This window comes from Sapajus apella, unplaced genomic scaffold (assembly GCF_009761245.1).
Source record: "Sapajus apella isolate SASKATOON/1434 unplaced genomic scaffold, GSC_monkey_1.0 scaffold3, whole genome shotgun sequence".
Lineage (NCBI taxonomy): Eukaryota > Metazoa > Chordata > Mammalia > Primates > Cebidae > Sapajus > Sapajus apella.
In genome coordinates this window covers 1,751,379-1,777,034 of record NW_022436943.1, presented here as the reverse complement: position 1 = coordinate 1,777,034, position 25,656 = coordinate 1,751,379, and the positions used below count along the sequence as shown (strand labels likewise).

The window sequence follows — 25,656 nt, the reverse complement described above, 5'->3', positions numbered from 1 at the left end:
ATGCGTCTTAGGTGATTTTCTTGTTATGCAAACATCATTGGGTATGCTTACACAAACCTTGATGGTATGGTCTACTACACACCTCAGGTATATGGTATAGGCTCTTATTGCTCCCAGGCTGCAAACCTGTACAGCATGTTACTGTGCTGAATACTTCAGGTGGTTGTAATACAGTGGTAAGTATTTGTGTATCTAAACACAGAAAAGTGCAAATGGACAGAAAAGGTACAGTAAAAATATGGTATTATAATCTTATGGGACAACCATCATAAATATATGATCTGTTATTGACTTAAGTATTGTTGTGCAGTGGATGACTGTATTTTACAATACTGTGGGTTGTAGCAATAAAAGTTAAATGATATTTAGTTTGAATTTTTTATATTTCTGAAAGGTGAAAGGCATCATGTTGCTTCTCCAAGCTTGGTAAAGGCAAGGCAATATATCTGATTGATTATTTTGTCACCCAAGTAATGAACATAGTACTTACTAGTTAGTTTTCTTTTATTCTTACCCTCCTCCCACCCTCCACCTTCAAGTAGGCCTTGGTATTTATTGTTCCCTTCTTTGTGTCTGTGTATACTTGGTGCTTAGCTCCCACCTATAATTGAGAACATTCGGTGTTTGGTTTTCTGTTCCTGCATTAATTTGCTTAGGATAATGCCCTCCAGCTCCATCCACGTTGCTGCAAACGACATGATTTTATCCTTTCTTTCAGCTTTGTAGTATCCCAGGGTGTATATGTCTCACATTTTCTTTCTTTAGTCCACTGTTGATGGGCGTCTAGGCTGATTCCATGTCTTTGCTATTGTGTATAGTGCTGCAATGAACATGCACAGGCATGTGTCTTTATGGTAGAAAGATTTATATTCAAAGCATATTGCCTATGCTTTTGAGTTCTTAGTCCCAAATTCTTTGCCTAGACCAATGTCAGTTCTTACATTGAAGTCTTTAATCTATCTTGAGTTGATTTATTGAGGGATAAGGGTCTAGGTTCATTCTTCTGAATATAGATACTCAGTTTTCCCAGCACCATTTATTTATTGAAGAGACTGTTCTTTTTCACCGTGTTTGTTCTTGGCCACTATATGGAAAATCAGTTGGCTGTAAATGCATGGATTTATTTCTGGGTTCTTGATTCTGTTCCATTGGGCTATGTATCTTTTTTTTTTTTTTTTTATGCCAGGACCATGCTGTTTTGGTTATTATTGCTTTTAGCATATTTTAAAGTCAGGGAGTGTGATGCCTCCAGCTTTGTTCTTCTTGCTTGGAGTTGCTTTGAGTAATCAGGGTCTTTGTGGTTCCATGCAAATTTTAGGATTGTTTTTTCAAATGTCTGTGAAAATGTCATTGGTATTTTGATAGTTGATAGGGATTGTGTTATCTCGCAGATTGCTTTGGATAGTATGGAAATGATTTTGGAAGAATTCCCTCCACTTAAATATTTTGGAATAGTTTGTGAATATTGGTATTAATTTTTAAATGTTTGGTAGAATATGACAGTGAACCCATCAGGTCTTAGGCTTTTCTTTGATTGCTTTCTCCAGGCTTGGGAAGTTTTCTCTTACTATTTCTTTGAATAAGCTTCCTACCCCCTTTTTAAAAATAGTATTCTTACATGTTGTATTTTGGGTTTGCTGTTTTCAATCAATACTATGTTGTTTTTTTTTTTTTAACTATGCTTTGGGCTCTGGGGTACATGTGCACATCCTGCATCCTGCAGGATTGTTGCATAGGTACATACATGTCATGGTGGTTTGCTGTCTCCATCCTCCCCTTCCCCATCACCTACATCTGGCATTTTTCCTGGTGTTATCCCTCCCCAGCCTCCCCGCTACCCTACCCTGCTGTCCCTCCACCCATCCTCCCACTCTCCCTACCCCCACCCTCCCACTGTCCCTCCCCCCCACCTTCCCACTGTCCCTCCCCCCCGACCCCCCAATCTAGCCCAGTGAGTGTTGTTCCCTTCCCTGTGCCCAAGTGTTCTCGTTGTTCATCATCTGCCTATGAGTGAAAACATGTGGTGTTTGGTTTTCTGTTCTTGTGTCAGTTTGCTGAGAATGTGGTTTGAATAGATTCAATACAATGCTTTTAATATTTCCTTATACTGGCATATATAGTTATAGAGCACTAATTTCGGCGATAAATAATATTTTACTGATTAAATTGTAGCGCATTTCTAAAGTAAGTACCAGAAACTATAATTCATCTTGTAAGTTTTTAAAATATAGTTGCTCTTATATTTTGTGTTTAAGAAAAAGCATTTTTAGGCCAGGCATGGTGGCTTACGCCCATAATCCCAGCACTTTGGGAGGCTGAGGCAGTTGGATCACGAGGTCAGGAGTTTGAGACCAGCCTGGCCAAGATGGTGAAACCCTGTCTGTGTTAAAAATACGAAAATTAGCTGGGTATGGTGGCGGGCGCCTTAATCCCAGCTACTTGGGAGGATTGAGGCAGAAGAACTGCTTGAAACTGGAAGGCGGAGGTTGCAGTGAGCCAAGATTACGCCACTGCACTCCAGTCTGGGCGACAGAGCAAGACTCTCTCTCAAAAACAAAAACAAAAACATTTTAAAACTTAATAATTTCCTCTTTTACTGAATAATAATTTTCTAGAGTAACCTTGAAATATCAGTACTTCACATTCTTTTTTTAAGAGACAGTCTTACTCTGTTGTTCAGGCTGGAGTGCAGTGGCATGATCTTGGCCCACTGCAAGTTCTGCCCCCCAGGTTCAAGCTGTTCTCATGCCTCAGCCTCCTGAGTAGCTGGGATTGCAGCGTTTTCTGCCATGCCCAGCTAATTTTTGTATTTGTAGTAGAGATGGGGTATCACCACTTTGCCTAGCCTGGTTTTGAACTCCTGGCCTCAAGCAATCTGCCTCGGCTTCCCAAAGTGCTGGGATTATAGGTGTGAGAACCATCATGCCTGGCCTGAATAGCTTACATTCTTGTAGCACAGTAAATAAGAACATGAACTCTGCAGTAAGGTTGCCAGAGTTTGAATTACAGCTCTGATCTTTATAAACTGTACAACAGTAGACAAATTATTTATTACCACTGTGCCTCAGTTTTCACATCTTTTAACAGGACTATGTAAATATTGTCAGATAAGAGATGTAAAAGATGTAGTGTAGTATCTCATATCAAATACTCAGTAAATGATAATTGTTTATCATAAAGAGAGGGAAGGAAATACCTACAGGATATCTTATTTTTTTTTTCTCATTTCTAGTCCTACTATTGTAATTTCTTAATTTGTATACCTGTATAATAGTAACTAAATCATATATTCATATAATATGTAAATTTGAAATGATATGGTAGTCATGTATCTTTTTCAACTACTGGACAACTTTGAAATTTATCTGCAAATACTACTACTGTTTAGACACATCTTCTCTGATTTTTTCTTTTTAAAAACTTAATAAAATAAAATGTTGAATTAATTAGAAGTTGCTAGGATATACTCAGAAATAGGGTTATTATAACCTGAACTAAAACACATTTTATTGTTTCTTAAATTCCCATGGCTAACTTAAACTCACTGGGCAAGTAGATTTCAGCCTTATATTTACCTAGGAATTGCTTATCAGTTAAGAATAAAATTATTGATTTGCTAAAGGCTTCATTTTATAGTTTTATAATTTACCATCAATTGTTTTATTTTTATTCCTTTGAAAATATACTCTAGACTGGTGATTTCTTTATTAATGTGGTGGTGTACACTAGACCTTTCTGTGATAATAGAAGTGTTTTATATTTTCACTTTCCAGTATGGTAACCACTAGCCACATGTGGCTGTTAACACTTGAAATGTAACTAGTGCAACCAAAGACCTGAATTTTTATTTTTATATAAGCTTAATTAATTCAAATAGCCACATATGGCTGGTGGCTACCATATTGGATAGTGCAGGTTTAGAGTAGCAGAGAGTTTTTTAATAAAAAATAAATGTCAAATGAATGACTTTTTCAAAGAATTATCTTTAATATGGATTCTTAAGAATTTTGTTATCTCATTGTGTAAGAGAACTGTAGTGAAATTTTTCGTAATTAAAAAAATGTGTAGTTATGTTCTATGCAGATTGAGGGTAAGCGAATTCGGTCTCTAATTCTCCATACGTAAAATAGGGAGGGTTGTGCCTATTTCATAAAGTTGTTGGAAGATTTAAATTATATAATAAAATGAAAAGTTCATTGCATATTGTTTGGCATTATGTATGTATTAAATGCTCTGTGAATCTTATTTTCTGTTATTGTTAATTTTATTGCTGTTTATACTAATAAATAATAGTTGCCTTTCCCCTGCTAATTTTCCTTTTTACTTAAAATATTTTCCTTTCTGTTTAGCAACTGATTTGGTGCTGAGAAAGGTTATCAATTTTTCTGACTGTACAGTTTGTCTTGATAAACGGAATGCCAGTGGTAAAATAGAATTTTACCAGGATCCTTTATTGTACAAATGTTCCTTCAGAACTCGTCTTCACTTTACATATGATAACCTAAATTCCAAGATGCCGTCTGTTATTAAAGTAGGTATTTCTTATTTTTTTTGTGGTTAAGTTGCGTGTCTCTATTTTGTTTATTGACTCTTGTGGATGCTAATCATTATTAACAAATGATAAAGAAATTAACCTTATAAATATTTATGCTATTTGTTTTTATAAAAGTTTTATGTTTATGATTTTTATGTTATATTTATACATTTCTGTATAATGTGTTCTAGTAGAGTTTAGAGACATTTTTCTATAACTGTAATTTTTTTTAAATTTTATCCAGCTGTTTATTAGTGTTTCTCTCTTCAAGTAGATAGAGGAAATAATATTAAAAAGTATATTTATAACCATAATGGACTGCATATCAGTATTCTATATTTCAGTTCTTGTAATCTTGTTCAGCATGATCTGTGGACCATACTTTTTCTTCTCTTTACTTGGTGACTTTGTAAAGCTTGATATGCTAACCTAATATTTTAGTTTATTGGTTCCCTTCCCCTCCTCCCCTCCCCCCTCCTCCCCTCCCCCTTCTTCCCTTCCCCCTTCTCCCCTCCTCCCTCTTCCTCTCCCTGCTCCTTCCCTTCCCTTACACCTCACCTCCCCTCTCATCCTCTCCTCTCCCCTTTCCTCCTCTCCCCCCTCCTCTCTCCTTCCCTTACCTCTTTTCCCCTCCCCCTCCCCTCCCCCTTCCTTTCCTCACCCCTTTCCTCCTCTCCCTCTCCTCTCTCCTTCTCTTACCTCCCCCTCCCCCCTCTCCCCTCTTCTTTTCTCCCCTTCCTTTCCCCCCTCTCCTCTCCCCTCCCTACTCCTCTCCCTCCCCTCCTTTCCCCTTTCCTCCCTTCCCATCTCCTCGCCTCCTCTTCCCTCATCTACCCCCTCCCCTCCCCTCTCCTTTTCTCTTCTTTGACCTCTTTTCCTTTATTTTTTCTTTACTTTCAAGGTTCCCTGTCACCCAGGCTGGAGTGAAGTGACACAATCATAGCTCACTGTAACCTTGAACACCTGGGCTCAAGCAATCCTTCCGCTTCAGGCTCTTGAGTAGCTAGGACTACAGGTGCCTGTCACCATCCCTGGCTCATATTTAATTTTTTTTTTGTTTTTTGGGAGATGGAGTTTCACTATGCAGCTCAGGCTGGTCTTGAACCTCCTGGCCTCAAGTACTTCTCCTGTCTAGGCCTCCCAAAGTGCTTGGATTCCTGGCATGAGCCATAATGCCTACCTTAGTATTTTGCTAATACTATTGTAATGTTAAGATTTACCATTTTGGGTTAGACCCATCATCCTTCCAACTCCTAATTCTAGGGAATATGTATTAAATAGATATGGCCGACCTCATTAATTACCTCACAAACAAGAGTTTTCCCAAAATGTTCTAGATACTCTTACTTCTTTTTAAATCTTTCATATATGTTTAAGTGGCTTTTGAATGTATTTATTTATATTTTAGGTTGGCTTTTTATAATTTTCCATTTTTTGTGTGAAATAAATATGCTCTGGTAATTATGATGTTTATGAGATACAGATCCTAGGGGTACATAATTTATTTAACATTTCTCCTGTTTTTGGAAATTTCCTTTGCAGTTTCTCAGAGCAATGAATTTCTGTGCATAGATCTTTGACATTTCTGAGTAATTCCTTAGGAAAGATTTGTTGTAATTGCAAATATCTTTTTTTTTTTTTTTAAAGGCCTGAGATCTGTGTTTTCAGGTTATTTTCAGCAAGATTTAACCAGGTTATACACCCATGAACATCAAGAGGAGTGCCTATATTATATTCTCATTATCCTTAAATATTATCATATTTTAAAAATTGCCGACATGTTGAACCACAAATGATATGTAATTTAATTGCCATTTATTAGTGAAGTTAGATTTTTTAAAACACATTCACTGGCCATTCGTTCTTTGTATTATCAATTCAGGTTCTTTATCCATTTTTCTATTGACTATTAATCTTATTCATTTTAAGTAGATTTTAAATAGATACTTATGACAGATTGTTACTGGTTTTGCTGACTGCTTGTCACCAATGCTATTGGTGCAATACAATATTTCAAAGAATGTGACAGAAAAATTTCAAATTAAGGAAACCTTAGTAGATATGAATACTCCTTTCTTGCTCACCTCCCACACTCATTCCCCATTTTCTTACCTCTTCATTGTTTATTCTGTGTATAATTATTAGATCAGTTTTTAAAAACTTGTGCTCTGGCCAGGCATGGTGACTCACACCTGTAATCCTAGCACTTTGGGAGGCAGAGGTGGGCAGATCACGAGGTGAAGAGATCGGGACCATCCTGGCCAACATGGTGAAACCCCGTCTCTACTAAAAATACAAAAATTAGCCGGGCGTGGTGGTAGGTGCCTGTTGTCCCAGCTTCTTGGGAGGCTGAGGCTCACTTGAACCTGGGAGGCCGAGATTGCAGCGAGCAGAGATTGCACCACTGCACTCCAGCCTGGTGACACAGTGAAACTCTGTCTCAAAAAAAAAAAAGCAAAAAAAACAACAAAATTTGTGCTTATATTTGAAATATGATATTTCACAGGCCTTCCATACAATTTTCTCCACCTTCACATATATGTTTTTGGTGCTCTGAGCCCTAGAAACATGATGATTACTATTACTAATGCTTCATCTTTCGTAGACACTCAAATACTTTAGTCAAAATAAACCTTCTCAGATACTTGACTTTATAGCTTAATTGGTTTTACTCCATGTTTCAATAACAGGAGGAAACCATTACACTGAAGCTGTGTTTATATTCCACTGGTGTCTCTTTCTTTAAGAACTTTCACTGCTGTATGCCCTATTTGCTAGTAGTTAATCTTATTTCTTTGTTATAATTGTTTCATTTTATCAGTTGAATAAATTTTATGTTATTTGAATCTTATCTAAAATTTGAAAAACTTTTGTTATTTAAGTGTTATTTAAAATTTGTCTGAAAAACTTTTTTTAACATATATTTCATTTGGTTTTCCATATTTGACAAAAATTTTATTATTTACATACTTTCATAGTTGTAATATTGGTCTTTTCCCCAGTTAACATATGGTTTTAGGATGTATATTCTTTATGGTTAATAAAACTGGAAAAAATGATTAGAGTTTTATTAAAATGACATAAAATTTTTATTAAAATGTTTGGAACATTTATGTTTTGCCATTTGAAGACTTAAAAAAATTGCTTTACATGAAAGGTACTCTTTTAAAACAGGCGTTTGTGTTTTTGTCTATTTCAAAATGCAGATTCATACTTTAGTAGAAAGTTTGAAACTTTCTATCACAGATCAACAGCTGCCTATGTTTATTCGTATAATGCAACTTGGAATTGCTCTTTACTATGGAGAAATAGGCAATTTTAAAGAAGGAGAAATAGAGGACCCTACTTGTTACAATAAAGATATGCTAGGGAACATTACAGGTAAGTAACATAAAATTATATTAAATTAAAACTTTATTTTACCATTGGGAAACTTTAAAAAAATGTGTTGATTTAGTTTTACAGTATTCTAATGAGATGAGCTGATGGTATTTTGGTTGTTTTACACTACTTTAATTTTTTTTTTCTTTTGTGATGGAGTCTAGCTCTGTTGCCCACGCTGGGGTGCAGTGGTGCAATCATGGCTCGCTGCAACCTCTGCCTCTCAGGTTCAGGCGATTCTCCTGCCTCAGCCTGCTGAGTAGCTGGGATTACAGACATTCACCAGCACACATGGCTAATTTTTGTGTTTTTTTAGTAGAGATGGGGTTTCACCATGTTGGCCAGGCTGGTCTCAAACTCCTGATGTCAGGTGATCTGCCTGCCTTGGCCTCCCAAAGTGCTGGGATTACAGGCATGAGCCACTGTACCTGTTCTACACTACTTTAATTTTATCTACATGCTGAATAACATTATGATTTTTTCTTATATACTTAAAATAACTTTTATATTTCTAATAGAAATAAGTGTTCAGAATGTACTATTTGTTTATGAATGAGACAGGATTTTGCTCTCTCACCCAGGCTGGATGGGTAATTGTAGCCTTGACCTTCAAGGCTCAGGTGATCCTTCTACCTTAGCCTTCCAAGTGGGACTACTGGAATGCACCGCCATGCCTGGCTAATTTTTGCGTTTTTTGCAGAGACAGAGTTTTGCTGTGTTGCCCAGGCTGGTCTCAAACGCTAAGGTATAAGTGATCTGCCTGCCTCAGTGTCACTAAGTGCTGGGATTAAAGGTGTGAGCTACTATGCCTGGCCCAGGATATATGTTTTATAAAAGTTGAAGTAGTATAGCCTCAAGATTTCCTAGTAAATAATAGTATTAGTAATTTTTCTGCAAAGGTTCACTTAACTAAGATTGAGTTATGTTAGTGCTATTAATTATTGAAATCTAAGATTCGTTGAAGGATATGTAATATGGGAAAATAATGGAGATCATTTTGATGTGTTTCTTTCCCTTAGAATTTTAAGATAAAATGGGTCAGACATGTCGATAGTTAAGTATGACATATGGTAGAATGGCAGAAAGTTTGATAAATAGTAGCGTGAATGATCTGATGTAGAAAGATGAAAGGAATGATTGATTTTGACTTGGTATTGGGCCTGAGACTCAGAAAGTTTTAAGATGATTAATTTCCCTAGATAAAGGCCTAAGAGAAGGGCATTTCAAGCTTAGGGGCAAATAACTCAATTAAAAATGAGCAAAGAGGCATTTCTCCAAAGAAGATAAACAAATAGCAAACAAGCAAATCAAAACCTCAATTAGATGCCACTTCATAGGCACTAGATGACAATAATAAGATACAAAATAACAGGTATTAGTGAGGATGTGGAGAAATTGGAACTCATGCAAGTTGCTGTTGGGGGTGTAAAATGGTATAGTTGCTTTGGAAAACAATATGGCAGTTCTTCAAAAAGTTGAATATACAGTTACCATATTGTCCCAGCAATTCCATTCCTACTTATATATCAAGAGAATTGATAACATATGTCCATGTAAAAACTTATATATGAATGTTCATGGTAGCATATTCATAGTAGCCAAAAACTGGACACATTTGAAATGTTTATCAGCTGATGAATGGATTATCAAATTACGGTATGCATTGCAATATTGCTTAGCTATACAGAAAAATGAAATACTGATACAGGCTATAGCATGGATGAACCTTGAAAGCATTATCTTAAGTGAAAGCAGTCAGTGAAAAAATAACACATACATGATTCCATTAGAAATGTTTAGAATAGGCACTTTTGTAGAGGCAGGAAGTAGATTAGTAACCAGGAGTTGAGGGGAGGAGATCATAACTGCAAAAAAGTAGATTTCTTTTTGGAATGATGAAAATGTTCTAAAATTAAAAAAACCACTGAATTGTACACCTTTAAAAAGGTTGAATTTTTTGCTATTTAGACATTGTTGCATTAAAAAATCTTACTACCTTAAAACATAGAGAACAACATTAATCAGAGTATATAGCTATAAAACATACCTGTATTTCACACCAGAGGGTGAATTTTGGTTAGACAATGAACTTCTGAGACAGAAACAGTGTTTTTTACCTGGAATAAATGTAGCACATAGACAATAATTGCATTTTTTTCCAACATGACAAATTTGAAATATATAGAAAAGCTGAAAGCGTTATTATTAGGTGAACACTCACATACTTACCATCTAGAGTCTACTATTAATATTCTGTTACATTTGCTTCATCACATATCTGTTCATCTAACATCCCTTTCTTTATCAATACAACCAATGTTTTTGATGTCTTTCAAGATAAGTTACAAACCTTGGTACACTTCACCCTTAAGCCTCAGCTGCATATTGTTATCTAGAGTTTCTACTAAGTGAGTCTTTTTATATTTTTGGAGGTTAAATCTCCAAAGTAAAATTCAATGAATTTAAGAAATACGTATACCTGTGTGATGTGAAACAGTCATCAAGATATAGGTCATTAACATCTCAGTTTCTTACGCCCCTTTCTAGTCATCCCCCTCCACCTGCTGGCCTCCTTTGGAGATTTGGAAGTTTTTTAAAATCATAGATTTAGTTTTGCCAGTTCTAGGATTTCATGCAAATAGAATCACTCAATATGTATAAAAGGTTTCTTTCGTTAAGCAAGTATGTTTGGGATTTATCTATGTTGTTGCATGTAGCAGTCATTCTTTGCTTTTCATTGCTAGGTACATTGTATGAATATACCATGTGAATATACTATAGTTTATTTTACCATTCATTTGTTGATGAACACTTGGGCTGTTTTTAGTTTTTGGTTATTAGTATAAATAAAGCATTCATAGATATTTTTGTACAAATGTCATGTAGACATGTGCTATTCTTTTTCTTAGGTAAATACTTAAGAGTGGAATTATATGTTTAGTTTTCAAAGAAACTTCCAGAACTTTCTCTAAAGTGGTTGTACCATTTTATATTCATATCAACAATGTGTGAGAGTTGCAGTTGGCCTACATCCTTGCCAACATTTAATGGTGTATTTTTTGACATTTTTACCATTGGGATGAGTGTGTTTTGGTATCTCATGGTTTTAGTTTGCATTTTTGATGGCTAATTATTTTAAGTTTTTTAATATGGTTGTAGGCCTTTTCTGCCTTTGTGAAGTATGTGTTAAATACCTGTCCATTTAAAGCTTTTTTGGTGTCTTTTAAAAATTTTATTTTACTTTATGTATTTATTATTTATTTGTTGACATAGTCTTACTCTGTTGCCCAGGCTGGAGTATGATGGCATGATCATAGTTCACTGCAGCCTTCAACTCCTGGGCTCAAGGAATCCTCCAGGCTCTGCCTTCTGAGTGCTTGGGACTACAGGTGCATGCCACTGAGCATGGTTGATAATTTTTTTTTTTTTTTTGAGATGGGGGTGTCGCTTTGTTGCAATAGGCTGGTCTTGAGCTTCGGAGCTCAGGTGGTCTGCCCACCTCAGCCTCCCAAAGTGCTGGGATTACAGGTGTGAGTCACCACTCCTGGCTCCTGTGAATTTTTTAAAAAGTAATTTTTTTCTTTCTAAGTTTCATGATGATATGCCTTTTTGGTTTATAGTGCTAGAATAATATTAAGGGACTTTGATGGAGTTTGTCTTTACAAAGGTGGAATAAATTAAAGGGTGGTTGGGATCTAAATTTTTGGTCTGCCAATTGTTAGCCAAATAAAATTTCTTGGCTTTAATTTTTTCATCTGTAGAACAGGAAAGGTACAACGTATCTTACTTGCTAGTAAGAAAGAGGCCCCAACATTATTATTTTTCTTAACTACATATAAAAGTCATTTTATTGTAACATTTGCTTTCATCTTTGGCATAATTCTTGGTTGGGCGGGGGTGCATTTTGCCCAGAAGCCCTTGCCATTTTTTTTTTCCTCCATGGGTGCATCAGAAAATGGAGAATGTTTCTTGGATCTTTGTGGTACTATGTTTTTGATAAAAGTCAGTTTTTCAATATATTAGCTTTATTTTTGAGAGGTAGGTTTTTTTGTTGTTGGTTTAAAACATTCATGAGTGATGTTTAAGAATTAATTTATTCTTTGAATTTATCAAATACAGTTAAAAGCTATGTGCAGTTGATAAACTACTCTCCACATCTCAATAACCATAACTTACTAAAGGAGATTGATACAGTACAACATACAGAAACTTGAGAGTCGTAATGCTAAATGATTCGTTTCAAATAATGATAATCAATGTATCATTTGTTTATACCTTATATTGGAAGGATATGGGAGGAAAAATTTAAAGGGTATCTATTTCTAATCCTTTTGATTTATTTAAAATGACTTTATTTTAATTGATAGGTTCTGAAGATGAAACAAGAGTAGATATACAATATCCTGCTCAGTATAAAGTTCAAGAGCTATATGCACAGCAAGATGAGGAGCAGCCACAGGGATGGGTATCGTGGGCCTGGTCCTTTGTGCCTGCAATTGTGAGTTATGACGATGGTGAGGAAGACTTTGTTGGGAACGATCCTGCATCAACCATACATCAACAAAAAGCACAGACTTTGAAGGATCCTATTGTTTCTATAGGATTTTATTGCACAAAGGCAACGGTGACTTTCAAAGTAGGTCTTTCTTTACTCTTATTGTTTATACCTCTAGCAACTTTAATGCTTAAATTTAGATTGTTAGTACAAGTCTAGCTTTATTCAAGTTTGTTTTGCATTCAGTAGATGTGAGATAGAGTTCTAACAGTTCTTACTTCATAAAATTACATGGCTCTTCCACTTGAAATCTTTGAATTTTGATTCCTTCCTATCTTCTTAGGAGCTTCTCCACATTTTTTTAATTAGCTTCATGGATAGTGTTTTGCCCTGTGAATCATTCAGTTGGTATACAAACATGCCTTAATATTGTTATTAAAAAAGAAAGGAACAGCAAAAATTTCCTCCTGAATTCTTTTACCCATCAGGTACGGTTTTATTTCTGTGCTCTCCTTCATAACAATCATAACAATCTCACTCTCTTTTTTTCTTTTTTTGAGACAGGTTTAGGCTCTGTTTTCTAGGCTGGAGTTCAGTGATGCGATCACAGCTCAGTGCAGCCTCTGCCTCCCAGGCTCAAGACATCCTCCCACCTCAGCTTCTGAGCAGTTGGGACTACAGGCATGCGCCACTGCACCTCGCTAATTTTTTTTTTCTTTTAAATTTTTTGTAGAAATGGGGTTTTGCCATGTTGCCCACACTGGTTTCACTCCTAGGGTCAAGGGATTTGCCTGCCTTGGCCTCCCAACATGCTAGGATTACAGGTGTTAGCCACCATGCCCAGCCTCATAACAATTTTTTTTCAAAGGATTGTTAATATATAATTATCTCTTTCCTCATCTCTTTTACTTTTCAGGGCAGTCAAATTTGTTAACTAGGCCCTCTTCTAACTATTTTTCCAGCAGTATTTAACATAATTTGACCACTTCCTCCATTAAAATAATGCGTGTAAAATATATATTCTCTTCTATACAAAAGAAGTATACAAATATGTGTATGTCAGGTTAAAGAACAATAAAGTAAATACCCTTTTACTTGAAGAAATATAAAATTATGCCAGGCACAGTGACTCACACCTATAATCCCAGTACTCCTGCACTCCAGCCAAAAGAAATATAAAATTGCTAATAGCTTTGATCCCCCTATGTGTTCTTTGATCATATTTTACTTCTCTTCCTCTCACCTATAACCCAAACTTAATTTTGAGTTATTTGTTTGGACTTTAATAATACTATTATCAGACATGTAATATTCCTGAATAATATCTTAATTCATTTAACAAATATTTTTAATGCCGGCTGTGTTTAGGCATTGTTTTGTCTCCGGAGATACCAGAGTGAACAGATATAAATTCCTACTTTTTCAAACTTAAATGGGTATTATAAACAAATAAGGTACATAGTATGTCACTGAAGATAAAGATTATGTAGAAAAATCAAGTAGGGGCTGGTGGCTCACGCCTGTAATCTCAGCACTTTGGGGGACCAAGGCAGGCGGATCACCTGAAGTCGGGAGTTGAAGACCAGCCTGACCAACATGGAGAAACCCTGTATCGACTAAAACCCAAACAAACAAACAAACAAAGAATTTGCCGGGTGTGGGGCGCATGCCTGTAATCCCAGCTACTCAGGAGACTGAGGCAGGAGAATGGCTTCAACCCAGAAGGCAGAGGTTGTGGTGAGTTGGGATGTCGCCATTGTACTCCAGCCTGGGCAACAAGAGCAAAGCTCTGTCTCAAAAAAAAAAGAAAAGGAGAAAGAAAAATCAAGTGGGAAGGGGAATAGCAAGTGCCTTCACTAGAGGGAAAATTATGCAGTTTAAAATTGGATAATTTGGGAAGGTCTTATTATGAAGGGAATATTAAAGCAAAGACCTGTGAGAAGAAACCTTATTGATATGTGAGAATGAACATTCCAGCAATAATAAATGTAAAGACTTTTGGAATGATCATCTCTCTTGATATTGAAATCACCAAGAATTATGACAGTGGTAGTTTGGGATTGAATTCAAAACTAAAATCTTCAGACAACTAGTAGAATGATGTGGGATTGATTTATGACTCTAAGAAAGAGGGGTGATGGGTCTCACAGTCTGTTCCATATATTTGCTACGTTTTGAACAATGCTGATGTAAATGTCTGGTACAGATCTTCTGACCTATATGTACAACAGTTTCTTTAGGATATGTATCCTGATGTCAGCTTACTGTTTGAATGAACACTTCTTTTTCTTTAAAAATATTATGGCTGGGTGCAGTGACTCACTGCACCCATTATTACACCCATAATCTCAGCACTTTGGGAGGCTAAAGCAGGCGGATCACTTGAGCCCAGGAGTTCCAGACCACCCTGCCAACATGGTGAAACCCTGTCTCTACAGAAAAATATAAAAATTAGCCAAGCATGATAGTGTGCGCCTGTAGTCCCAACTACTTAGAGGCGGAGGTGGGAAGGTCGCTTGAGCCAGAGGGGTGGAGGTTGCGGTGAGCTCAGATTGTGCCACTGCCACTCCAGACTGGGTGACAGAGCAAGACCTTGTCTCCAAAAAAAAAAAAAAAAAAAATGTTTGGGTTACCAGGGGCTTTTTTGTAGTCGTTTTGGTGTTCCTCCTCTTCTGTCTGATCTTTAAATGTTGGCATATAGGGCGTGGTCCTTGGCCCGCTCATCTCTTCTGTCTACACACTCCCAAGATGATATAACTCGATAATGATATAGATGCTTATAGACTATCAAATTTGTGTCTCAACTTTTCAGTTTTCCCTGAGCTCTAGAATTCAGCTGCCTATTTTATATTTCCATTTCACATCTAATCAATACTTAACACTTAAAAACAGAACTCTTGATTTTTCTTTGCAGCAGTGCACCTCCACCCCCACTATTTTACCTTTTATTAAATTGCAACATTGTCTACTAATTTGCTCCAGCTTAACATTTATCAATATCTTTTCATCTCCTGCCACATCTAAGCCACAGCATATTCTGTCAGCTGTACCTTTAGGATGCAGTCATTTCTCATCACCTGTATTGCAACTTACAGACCGGTAGTTCTCAAACTTTTTCATCTCAAGGCTCCAGGAAACCTTGCATTCCTAAAACTTAACTGAGAACTCCAAGGAGTTTTTGTTTATTCAGATTACATCTAGTCATATTTATCATAGTAGAAATTAAAACAAATCTTAAGAATATGTATTTATTAGCTTATTTTAAAATAAATTTATATATTGATAGGATATCATTTTATAGTAAAATTACTGTATTTTAAAAAGTGAGAAGGGACCTGCATTGTTTTTATTTTTGTTAATATACTGAATGTCTGGCTTAGTAGAAGATAGCTGAATTCTCATGTCTGCTTCAGTATTCAGTCTGCTAGGAAATGTTTTAATTAATATAGATGAAGAACATCTAGTTTCACATAAATATTTATTTGGAAAGAAAGGTGTTTTTAAATAGCCTTTTCAAAAATTATGGATTTTTTTTTTTGATATTACACTAAAACTCATTAAGTGGTCATTTTAAAAGATTTGTTGGGCCAGGTGCAGTGACTCACACCTATAATCCCAGCATTTTGGGAGGACAAGATGGGTGGATCACAAGGTCAGGAGTTAGAGACCAACCTGGCCAATGTGGTGAAACCCCGTCTCTATTAAAAATACAAAAATTAGCTGGGTATGATGGTAGGTGCCTGTAATCCCAGTTACTCAGGAGACTGAGGCAGGAGAATTGCTTGAACCTGGGAGGTGGAGGTTGCAGTGAGCAGAGATTGTGCCACTACACTCCAGCCTGGGTGACAGAGCAAGACTCTGTCTCAAAAAAAAAAAATTTTTTTTTTTGTTATTTCTTCAGCACTTAGAAATTGCCTGGTATGTTTTGAACAAGTATTTATTTGTTGAATAAGTATCTCCATCCATCTGTCCATCTTTTCATCAGCTTTTCAGTTTACAAAAATTTACGGACTAATTTTTCAGGTTTTGTTTCCTCTCCAATTTTATTTTTTGTGGGTGTATTAATATATATATATATATATATATATATTTTTTTTTTTTTTTTTTTTTTTTTTTTTTTTGAGACGGAGTTTCGCTCTTGTTACTCAGGCTGGAGTGCAATGGCGCAATCTCGGCTCACCGCAACCTCCGCCTCTCGGGTTCAGGCAATTCTCCTGCCTCAGCCTCCTGAGTCGCTGGGATTACAGGCACGCGCCACCATGCCCAGCTAATTTTTCGTAGTTTTAGTAGAGACGGGGTTTCACCATGTTGACCAGGATGGTCTCGATCTCTTGACCTCATGATCCACCCGCCTCGGCCTCCCAAAGTGCTGGGATTACAGGCTTGAGCCACTGCGCCCGGCCATTAATATATTTTAAGTCTGCATTTTTATAAAGGAGATAAACCCAGGTGAAGTGAGTTAAACTTTTGAAATAGTAGTGTAGATATTATTCCAGGTATCTTGTTAGATTGTGGAGTTACAGCACTGGAAAAAAAATGCTCCTATTCCCATGGTTTTAAATTTAGCGTAGATTGTTTAACTGCTTGAAATAATTTTCTTTCTATTAGTAGTAAACCTACACAATTTATAACTACAACAGATGGCAAATTATAAAATATTTTAAAATTAATATTAAAGACTTCTATTAAGATAATTCAGTATTTTCTAATATGACAATGTTGAAAATACAGAGACCAAGTTTCAACTACAGTTTGTGTCATAGCTTGATTGATTTAATTTTTTAAAAATTTGGGCAAAAATGATAATCTATATATTTGCTGTACTATTTTAACATCATTATTTTCAGTTCTTCTACTGAAACAAATAATTTTTGTAATTGAATTCACTGATTTAGCTTTGATTACATTAAAGGGATAAGGATTCATTTTCAAAATTAAAACATAATAAAACAAGATATTAAAAAATATAAAAAGGCAACTGTTGACAAATATTGTTGGATATATTGTCAGGTTTTTTTTTGTTTGTTTTTTACATCAAAAGTCTGATATACAGCCTGGGCAACGTAGCGAGACCCTGTGTGTACAAATAAATAAATAAATAAATTAGTGGGGCATGGTGGTACTTGCCTGTAATCCTAGCAGTTTAGGAGTCTGAGGTGGGGGTATCTCTTGAGTCCAGAAGTTTGAGCTGCAATGAGCTATGTTTGCACCACTGTACTCCAGCTTGGGAGATAGAGCAAGACTGTGTCTCTTAAAAACAAAACAAAAAACCTAATGTAGATGATGGGGCGATGGATACTGCAAACTACCACTATGGCATGTTAAAAAGTCTGATGTCTTATAAAAACAAAAAAAGGTAAATTGTCAGTTTTAGATGATCAGAATAAAACATTTTTGTAGAAGTTTGTGAAGGAAGTCAAGGATTACTAGTTAGGTACTATCCTTTTTGGTGATTTTTGAAGTCATTTGAAATGAATTTGAAATTATTCTGGTACATTTCTGTTAATTATTGAGAGGAATTGTATTCAAGTGAATCAGTCAAAATAGGCATTTCCCAACCTGGGCAACATAGTGAGACCCCATCTTTATAAAAAATAAAATAAAAAAATAGCCAGATGCAGTGGTGTGTACCTGTAGTCCTAGCTACTCTAGAAGCTGAAGTGGAGGCTTATGCTGTAGTGAGAGCTATGATCATGCTACTGCACTACAGCCTGGGTGACAGACGAATTCCCTGTCTCAAAAACAAAAAGAAAAGCAATGACAAAACAAAATAGTCATTTATATATAAAACTTCTATAGACTTTTTGGGCAGTATTTGTCGATAGTTAATATATCTTTTTATAATTTTAGAACATTTATGTTTCTCAAAGTTTTCTGTTAGTGAAGTATCTTGATATTAAGGAGGAAAGCATGAGAATTCATTGTTCAGCTTGAATTTGAAGAATGTATGGAATTAATTTGTGGTTCATATTTGGTTAAGAAAACAAGATCATGTTTCTGCATTAGCATTTTGAACAGTTGATATCAGTCCAGCAAAAATCATGCCAAATTAAATCTAGCATTTTTCCAATAATGTTTAAAATTGTTCTTATAATGTTTGAGTCCTTTTAATCAATTAATTGCTTTTTCTCTATAATAATTGTAGACAGCTGAAGAGGGATCAATTTAAAAAAATTCAAGTTTGCTTCAGTAATCATTCTAGATTACAGAATTGTACTTTAAAGTAGCTACATTGTGTATATCAATACTAGAAACATCCAAGAAATAGGAGTCTATGTTACATAAAAACATAAAATATAAAAAGCTTTATTATAAAAAATGAGAATAATTAGTTGATACTCAGTATAGATAAGTCATTGTGCTAAAAATTGTAAGTTTTTAGTTCAAGAACTTTTATTGGGCCTAAGTTAAATATTGATTTTTTAAAAATGTGAGCTTTGACTTTGCATGTAAAAGCGAAGAATGTATCTATAAGAATGAGGGGAAATAAATCATTAGCAAACACAGGCTGAATACCTTTTTAAAAAAGATAACCTTTTCTTTTTGGAATAATTTTAGAGTTACAGATAGGTTGCCAAGATAGTACAGAGAGTTCACTTATACTCCTTACCCAGTTTCCCTTATTGCTATGTTATCACAGTATATTTGTCAAAACTAAGAAGCCTTCATTGATGCATTACTGTTAAATTTTAAACATTAATTGAATTTCATGATATCTTTTTTCCGCACCATGATCCAAACCAGGATACCGTATTACATTTAAAATAGTACTTTTGAAAAATAACTTATTTACTTTTTGAAACATATAAATAATATGTTGTAAGCATCTGGGGAGTAAGAATTTCTTGTTTTGTTCGTATCTAGATTAGTACAGGTGTACCTCGGAGATACTATTGGTTTGATTTCATACCACTGCAATAAAGCCAATATAGCAATAAAGTGAGTCATAGAAATTTTTTGGTTTGCCCAGTGTGTAAAAAGTTATGCTTACACAGTACTGTAGTTTAAGTGTCCAATAATATGTCTAAAAACAGTTTATATACCTTAATTAAAAAGTACTTTATTGTTAAAAAATGCTAATGATCATCTGCACTTTTAGCAAGTCGTCTTTTCGCTGGCGGAGGGCCTTGACTCAATGCTGATGGTTGCTGTCTGATCAGGGTGGTGGTTGCTAAAGGCTGGAGTGGCAGAAGCAATTTCTCAAAATAAGACAGCGATGAAGTGTGCCACATTAATTGACTCTTCATTTCATGGAAGATTTCTCTGTAGCATGGGATGCTGTTTGACTGCATTTTACTCAGAGTAGGATTGTTTTTTTGGAGACAGTCTCACCCTGTCACCCAGGCTGGAATGTAGTGGTGCGATCTTGGCTCACTGCAACTTCTGCCCCCCAGATTCAAGCAATTCTTGTGCCTCAGACTCCCGAGTAGCTGGGACTACAGGCATGCACCACCACACCTGGGTAATTTTTGTATTTTTAGTAGAGACAGGGATTCACCACGTTGGCCAGGTTGGTCTTGAACTCCTGGCTTCAAGTGATCCACCCGACTTGGCCTGCCAAAGTGCCGGCATTACAGGCTTGAGCCACCACTTCTGGCTTCAGAGTAGAACCTCTGTTGAAATTGGAATCAGTCCTTTCAAACACTACTTACTGCTGCTTTATTGAGTAAATTTACAGAACATTCTAAATTCATTGTCATTTCAACTGTGTTCCCAGCATCTTCACCAGGAGTAGATTTCAAGTTCAGAAATCCCTTTCTTTCTTGCTTTGTTTCTTGCTTTGTTCCCTCCCCTCCCCTCTCCTCCCCCCTCCCCTCCCCTCCCCTCCCCTTCCCTCTCCTTCTGTCTTTCTGTCTGTCTTTCTGTCTTGATGGAGTCCTGCTCTGTCACCTAGGCTGGAGTGCAATGGTGCGGTCTCGGCTCACTGCAGCCTCCACCTCCTGGGTTCAAGTGATTCTCCTGCCTCAGCCTCCCAAGTAGTTGGGATTGTAGGTACCTGCCTTCACGCCTGGCTAATTTTTGTATTTTTAGCCTTGTGATCTGCCTGCCTTATCCTCTCAAAGTGCTGGGATTACATATGGTGGCATGAGCCACCATACCTGGCAGAAATCACTTTCTTTGTTTAACTATAAGAAGCAAGTCCATCTACTCAAGTTGGACCAGGAACCATCTTCAGGCTCCACTTCTAAATCTAGTTCTTTAGTAGTTACTTCTTCCATCTAAGTCTTGAACACCTCAAAGTCATCCAGGAGGGTTAAAAGCAGCTTCTTTCAAGCTCTTGTTAATGTGGATAGTTTGACCTCCTTCTATGAATCACAAATGTTCTTAGTGGTAACTGGAATGGTGAACCCTTTCAGAAAAGTTTTTTATTTACTTTCCCTAGATTCATCAGAGGAATTTCTATGTATGGTGGCTATAGCCTTACAAAATGTATTTCTTAGATAATAAGACTTGAAAGTCAACATTCCTCCTAATCTGTGGGCTGCAGAATGGATGTCATTTTAGCAGGCATGAAAAACAATATTCATCTCTTTGTTTATCTCCATCAGAGGTATAGGATGGCCAGGTGCATTGTCAGTGAGCAGTAATATTTTAAGAGGAGGCCTTTTTTTCAAAGCAGTAGGTTTCCTTAGGCTTAAAGTATTTAGTAAACCACCATAAACAGATGTACTGTCATTCAGTTATTTTTGTTCCATTTATAGAGCACAAGCAGAGTAGATTTAGCATGATTCTTAAGGGCCCTAGGATTTTCAGAATGGTAAATGAACATTATCTTCAACTCAAAGTTACCAGGTATGTTATCCCGTAACAAGAGAGTCAGCCTGTCTTTTGAAGCTTTGAAGCCAAGCACTGACTTCGCACTAGCTCAGACGATATCTTCTTCCAAGAGAAGGCTGTTGGGTCTTTGTTGAAAATTTGTTGATTAGTGTAGCCATTTTTGTTAATTATCTTATCTAGGGTAACTGTGTACAGCTTCTATGTCAACACTTGCTGTTTATCTTGTACTTTTATGTTTATGGAGATGTCTTCTTTCCAGAAGCCTCATGAACAGATCTCTGCAGTAGAAAACTCTCAGACTTTTCTGCTGCAGCTTTCTTACCTCTATTAACCTACATAGAATTGAAGAGTTAGGGCTTTGCTCTGGATTAGGCTTTGATTTAAGGGAGTGTTGTGGCTGGTTTGATTGTCTCTCCAGACCACTCAAATTTCTTCCATATCAACTTCCTTATCACTTGTGTGTACACTTTTAATTTCCTTCAAGACTTTTTTCTTTTGCGTTAATGACTGGGCCAACTGTTTGACTCAAGAGGCCTAGCTTTTGGTCTATCTTGGCTTTTACATCCCTTCCTCACTAAGCTTAATCATTTCTAGCTTTTGTTTTAAAGTGAGAGACAGGGACTATTCCTTTTACTTAAATACTTAGGCCATTGTGATATTACTAATTAGCCTAATTTTAATATTGTTGTTTCTCAGGAAATAGGGAGACCCAAGGAGAAGGGAGAGAAGGGAATGGCTAGACAGTGGAGCAGTCAGAACACACACATTTATCAGTTAAGTTCTCAATCTTATATGGGCATGTTCATGGTGCCCCAAAATAATTACAATAATACCGTCAAAGATCACTGATTACAGATCACCATAACAGATAATAATGAAAAATTTTGAACTATTGGGAGAATTACCAAAATGTGACACAGAGACACAAAGTAAGCATGTGCTATTGGGAAAATGGTGCTGATAGACTTAAGTAATGTGGGGTTGCTACAGACTTTCAGTTTGTAAAAAGTGCAATATCTGTGAGGTGAAATAAAGCAGAGTGCAGTACAGTGAGGTTTGCATCACTTATGTAGCTGGACTTCAATAAGTATTCGTTGAATGACTGAATGAGTCTATGAGATTTAGTAGGAAACATACTTTGAAAAGAAATATGCTTGATTGTTTCCTTCATAGGAACTAAAAAGAGCTTATTTTATTATTTGTATTTCATCACCACTTTATTTTTTTCATTTCAAATAGTGAGGAGTCTTGGAAATGACTGAAACTACACATTGTTGAATGTTTTAGTGAATATAAAATGAACTGAGGTTATACTATGTGTAAATTTTTGGCAGACTACATGAATGATTTTATGAGTGTGGGACTGTTACTGCACACAGCTTTCATTTTTTAAAACTATTAAGAAGGAGTTTGAAAAGTATTTAAATTCTCTATATAAGTTGAGACTAGCATATTCAACCTTTATACCACGTATAATCTGTTACAGCTGATTTTGTTGCCCCTGCTTTCCTGCTTAATAGTTAAATTTCCTGAATCTTAAAATTGGCCTTGTTTTAATCAGTTAACCATAACAGTGACAATTTATTGCCCTTTAATACTAATTTTGATTTACTTCAAATTCTTATATTTCTTAGCTCACAGAAGTGCAAGCTGAGAGTAGTTATTACAGTCCACAGAAAGTAAAATCTAAAGAAGTATTGTGTTGGGAACAAGAAGGAACTACAGTTGAGGTAATCTTTCAATATTGAATCTGTATTTTTAAATTTTTGATTCTTTAGTATTTTATAAATACCTGTTTTTATCAGATGTAGTATGTTTAAAAATACGTATGTTTATAGTTTTGTATTTCTTTTTTAATAACCAGTGGTATTTGTTGAAATAATAATTATTTAATAAATATTTTATTGTAATATGCAACATTAACTTATTTCATTATTTTCATTTAGCTTGTGTATGCTTGTGTGTATGTGTATGTACATGTAATGCTCATGAAGTATAGGTTGTGGTACAAAGACAAGTAAGATGTTTCTTATTTTAATAGAGTTTACTATCCAAGAAGAATAAATTTAGAAATGACATAATTCTAAAGTTGTTTAACTAATTTAGAGATTCTACAAGGAAAGCCTATAACATTTTTATGAAATTCAAGTCCTTAGTTCTATGTTTCCTTTCTAAACTCTTATAGGCCCTTATGATGGGAGAACCTTTCTTTGATTGCCAGATTGGGTTTGTTGGTTGCAGAGCCATGTGCCTTAAAGGAATTATGGGTATTAAAGATTTTGAAGAGAATATGAATAGAAGTGAAACTGTAAGTCCCTTTTGTCCACCCTTTTTTGGATAGGATACAGGGATGATGAAGTGCTGATTGAAGTGTTTAACTATATAAAATCTGTTAGACTATATATATTTCAGGCTTGAGAGGGGAGCTTTACTATTTCTCTCTGTGTTTCCCCTGCAAGAAATTATAGAGCTCTGGGGAGTTTAGAAAGTTGGTAGCGCTTAGCACCTGGACAGCTGTTCCAGCTACTTTCTGATCCATGAATGTTTCTTCTTTTTTGTTTATGGCGGTTATTTGGAGTTTCCTTTTGGTTTGTTAAAATGTTGTTAGCCAAAATAGTCAATGAAAATGGACGCAGCAGCATTTCTTATCTTTTTATTTGAGTGACTTCTTCTGACTAGTAAATGGGCATCATAAAATCAAGGTTTTATTTTGTTTAACAGGCCAATGATTTTCCTTCCTGTTTATAATTTTGCATTTGTTTTCAGGAAGCCTGTTTCTTCATTTGTGGCGAAAATTTAAATACGAAAGGGTTCACATACCTTACGAATTCATTGTTTGATTACAGAAGCCCAGAAAATAATGGTACTCGTGCAGAATTTATCTTGGATTCAACTCATCATAAGGTCAGAGAATATATATTTGAACCAAATTCTGGGCTGTGTTTGGGTGGACATTGTGTGAATAGTTGTGATTTCTAGCTTTCTTTTCAAATAGTATCTTCTGAATGATAATTGTTTATTAAAACATTTAGAATGCATTTATACAGCATATACATGTAGAAATGTTTGAGGCGTGCACAGAGATCGTTACTTTTATTTAGTATGTAACCATATTTTGCTTATTTGTGCCCTGCTTTAAAAATAGTCGTGGAGGAAACATGTAGAATTACCTCTGTTAATTTTTGTTACTTTTAATGTGTGGAATTGATGGGAAAGAATGAGAAATTTACCTTTTTACTATATATACTTCTTAGTATTTTTTTTAAATGTAAGAATGTATTAATATGTTTATGGAATATTAATACATTTATGAAATAAGTTAAAAATTCAAATAGTTACCTGAGGATTAATGCAGTAGAATAATTTACTCCTTTTCATTAAGATTTACTTTCATTGTTAAAATATTTAATGTTGACCTGCATAATTTTATTATGTCTTTAGTGTTTGAATTGTTTCATAGAAGTATTGAAATATTTAAGGATTAACTCTATTTGAGAGTATACATTATTAGATAGTTTAGTGATAGTGATAAAGGTCAGGAGTGTATTATCTCCTCCATTGTAGGTATTTATTAACTAGATATGATTAACAAAGTGGTCAAAATATCTCATAAAATTATGGATATTCTTTATAGGTGGTCTATAACAGATGAAATGTTACCTTTCTTAGACGTAAATTCTTAGAATAACGTCTGTTCTTTCGTTTTGGTAATCCTTTGTGTTGATAGACATTGTATATAAGGATGTGTGTCTGACCTATTGAGTTTTAAACACAAAAGTTCCTTTTGTGCAATCTGTTTGCGTTGCTTCGTTGGCAGGAGACGTACACTGAGATAGCTGGAATGCAACGGTTTGGGGCTTTTTATATGGATTACCTGTATACAATGGAGAGCACAAGTGGCAAAGGTATTGGCTTCTTTCCTTTATGTTTGCCATTTCTTGAACAACTGAAACAAAGGCTTCTTCAGAATAAATTGGTTTTGAATGGTTTTACTCTATTACATAAAGATTTACCTTCTAGTGCTTTGGGGAGTGGTTTAATTTTAATGTCATATTAGAATTGTCTTAGTTTTTTGGCATTTCAGTTCCATTTTTATACAGCTGATTGAAGACGTTTTGTATGATCTACTAGAATTAGTTCTCATATATACCAAATACAATGATTCTGATACATCAAATTTTATATTACATTAAGTTTTCAAAAAGAATAAACCTTTTCTGTACTAAATGCATTTTGAAGGTGATACTAATTTTTTAATTAAAAAGAATATGTTGTATCAATCAGAAAAATAGAATATCTTCCAGAGACTTTAAATGCATAGATTGTTTTATTTTATTCTGTACCTTATAGCATTCTATTTTTGGAAATAAATGACATTTAAAAATTTCAACATTTGTTATTTTACTTTTATATCAATGTATAATGTTGTGCTAACTATTTCAGTCTTTTTTATGTTGAAAAGCTAGTG

At 35.3% G+C, this 25,656-nt stretch overlaps 1 protein-coding gene across 1 annotated transcript in view; it reads left to right on the top strand.

The window, feature by feature from the left end:
* Nucleotides 1-25,656, top strand: part of VPS13B (vacuolar protein sorting 13 homolog B) — an 823,218-nt gene that overhangs the window by 76,038 nt on the left and 721,524 nt on the right. Inside the window, exons 6-12 of the mRNA XM_032247702.1 lie at nucleotides 4,350-4,531; nucleotides 7,741-7,915; nucleotides 12,283-12,551; nucleotides 22,823-22,918; nucleotides 23,374-23,496; nucleotides 23,955-24,092; nucleotides 25,006-25,093. Coding sequence (XP_032103593.1) covers nucleotides 4,350-4,531; nucleotides 7,741-7,915; nucleotides 12,283-12,551; nucleotides 22,823-22,918; nucleotides 23,374-23,496; nucleotides 23,955-24,092; nucleotides 25,006-25,093 — 1,071 coding nt within the window. The remainder of the gene's footprint in view (nucleotides 1-4,349; nucleotides 4,532-7,740; nucleotides 7,916-12,282; nucleotides 12,552-22,822; nucleotides 22,919-23,373; nucleotides 23,497-23,954; nucleotides 24,093-25,005; nucleotides 25,094-25,656) is intronic.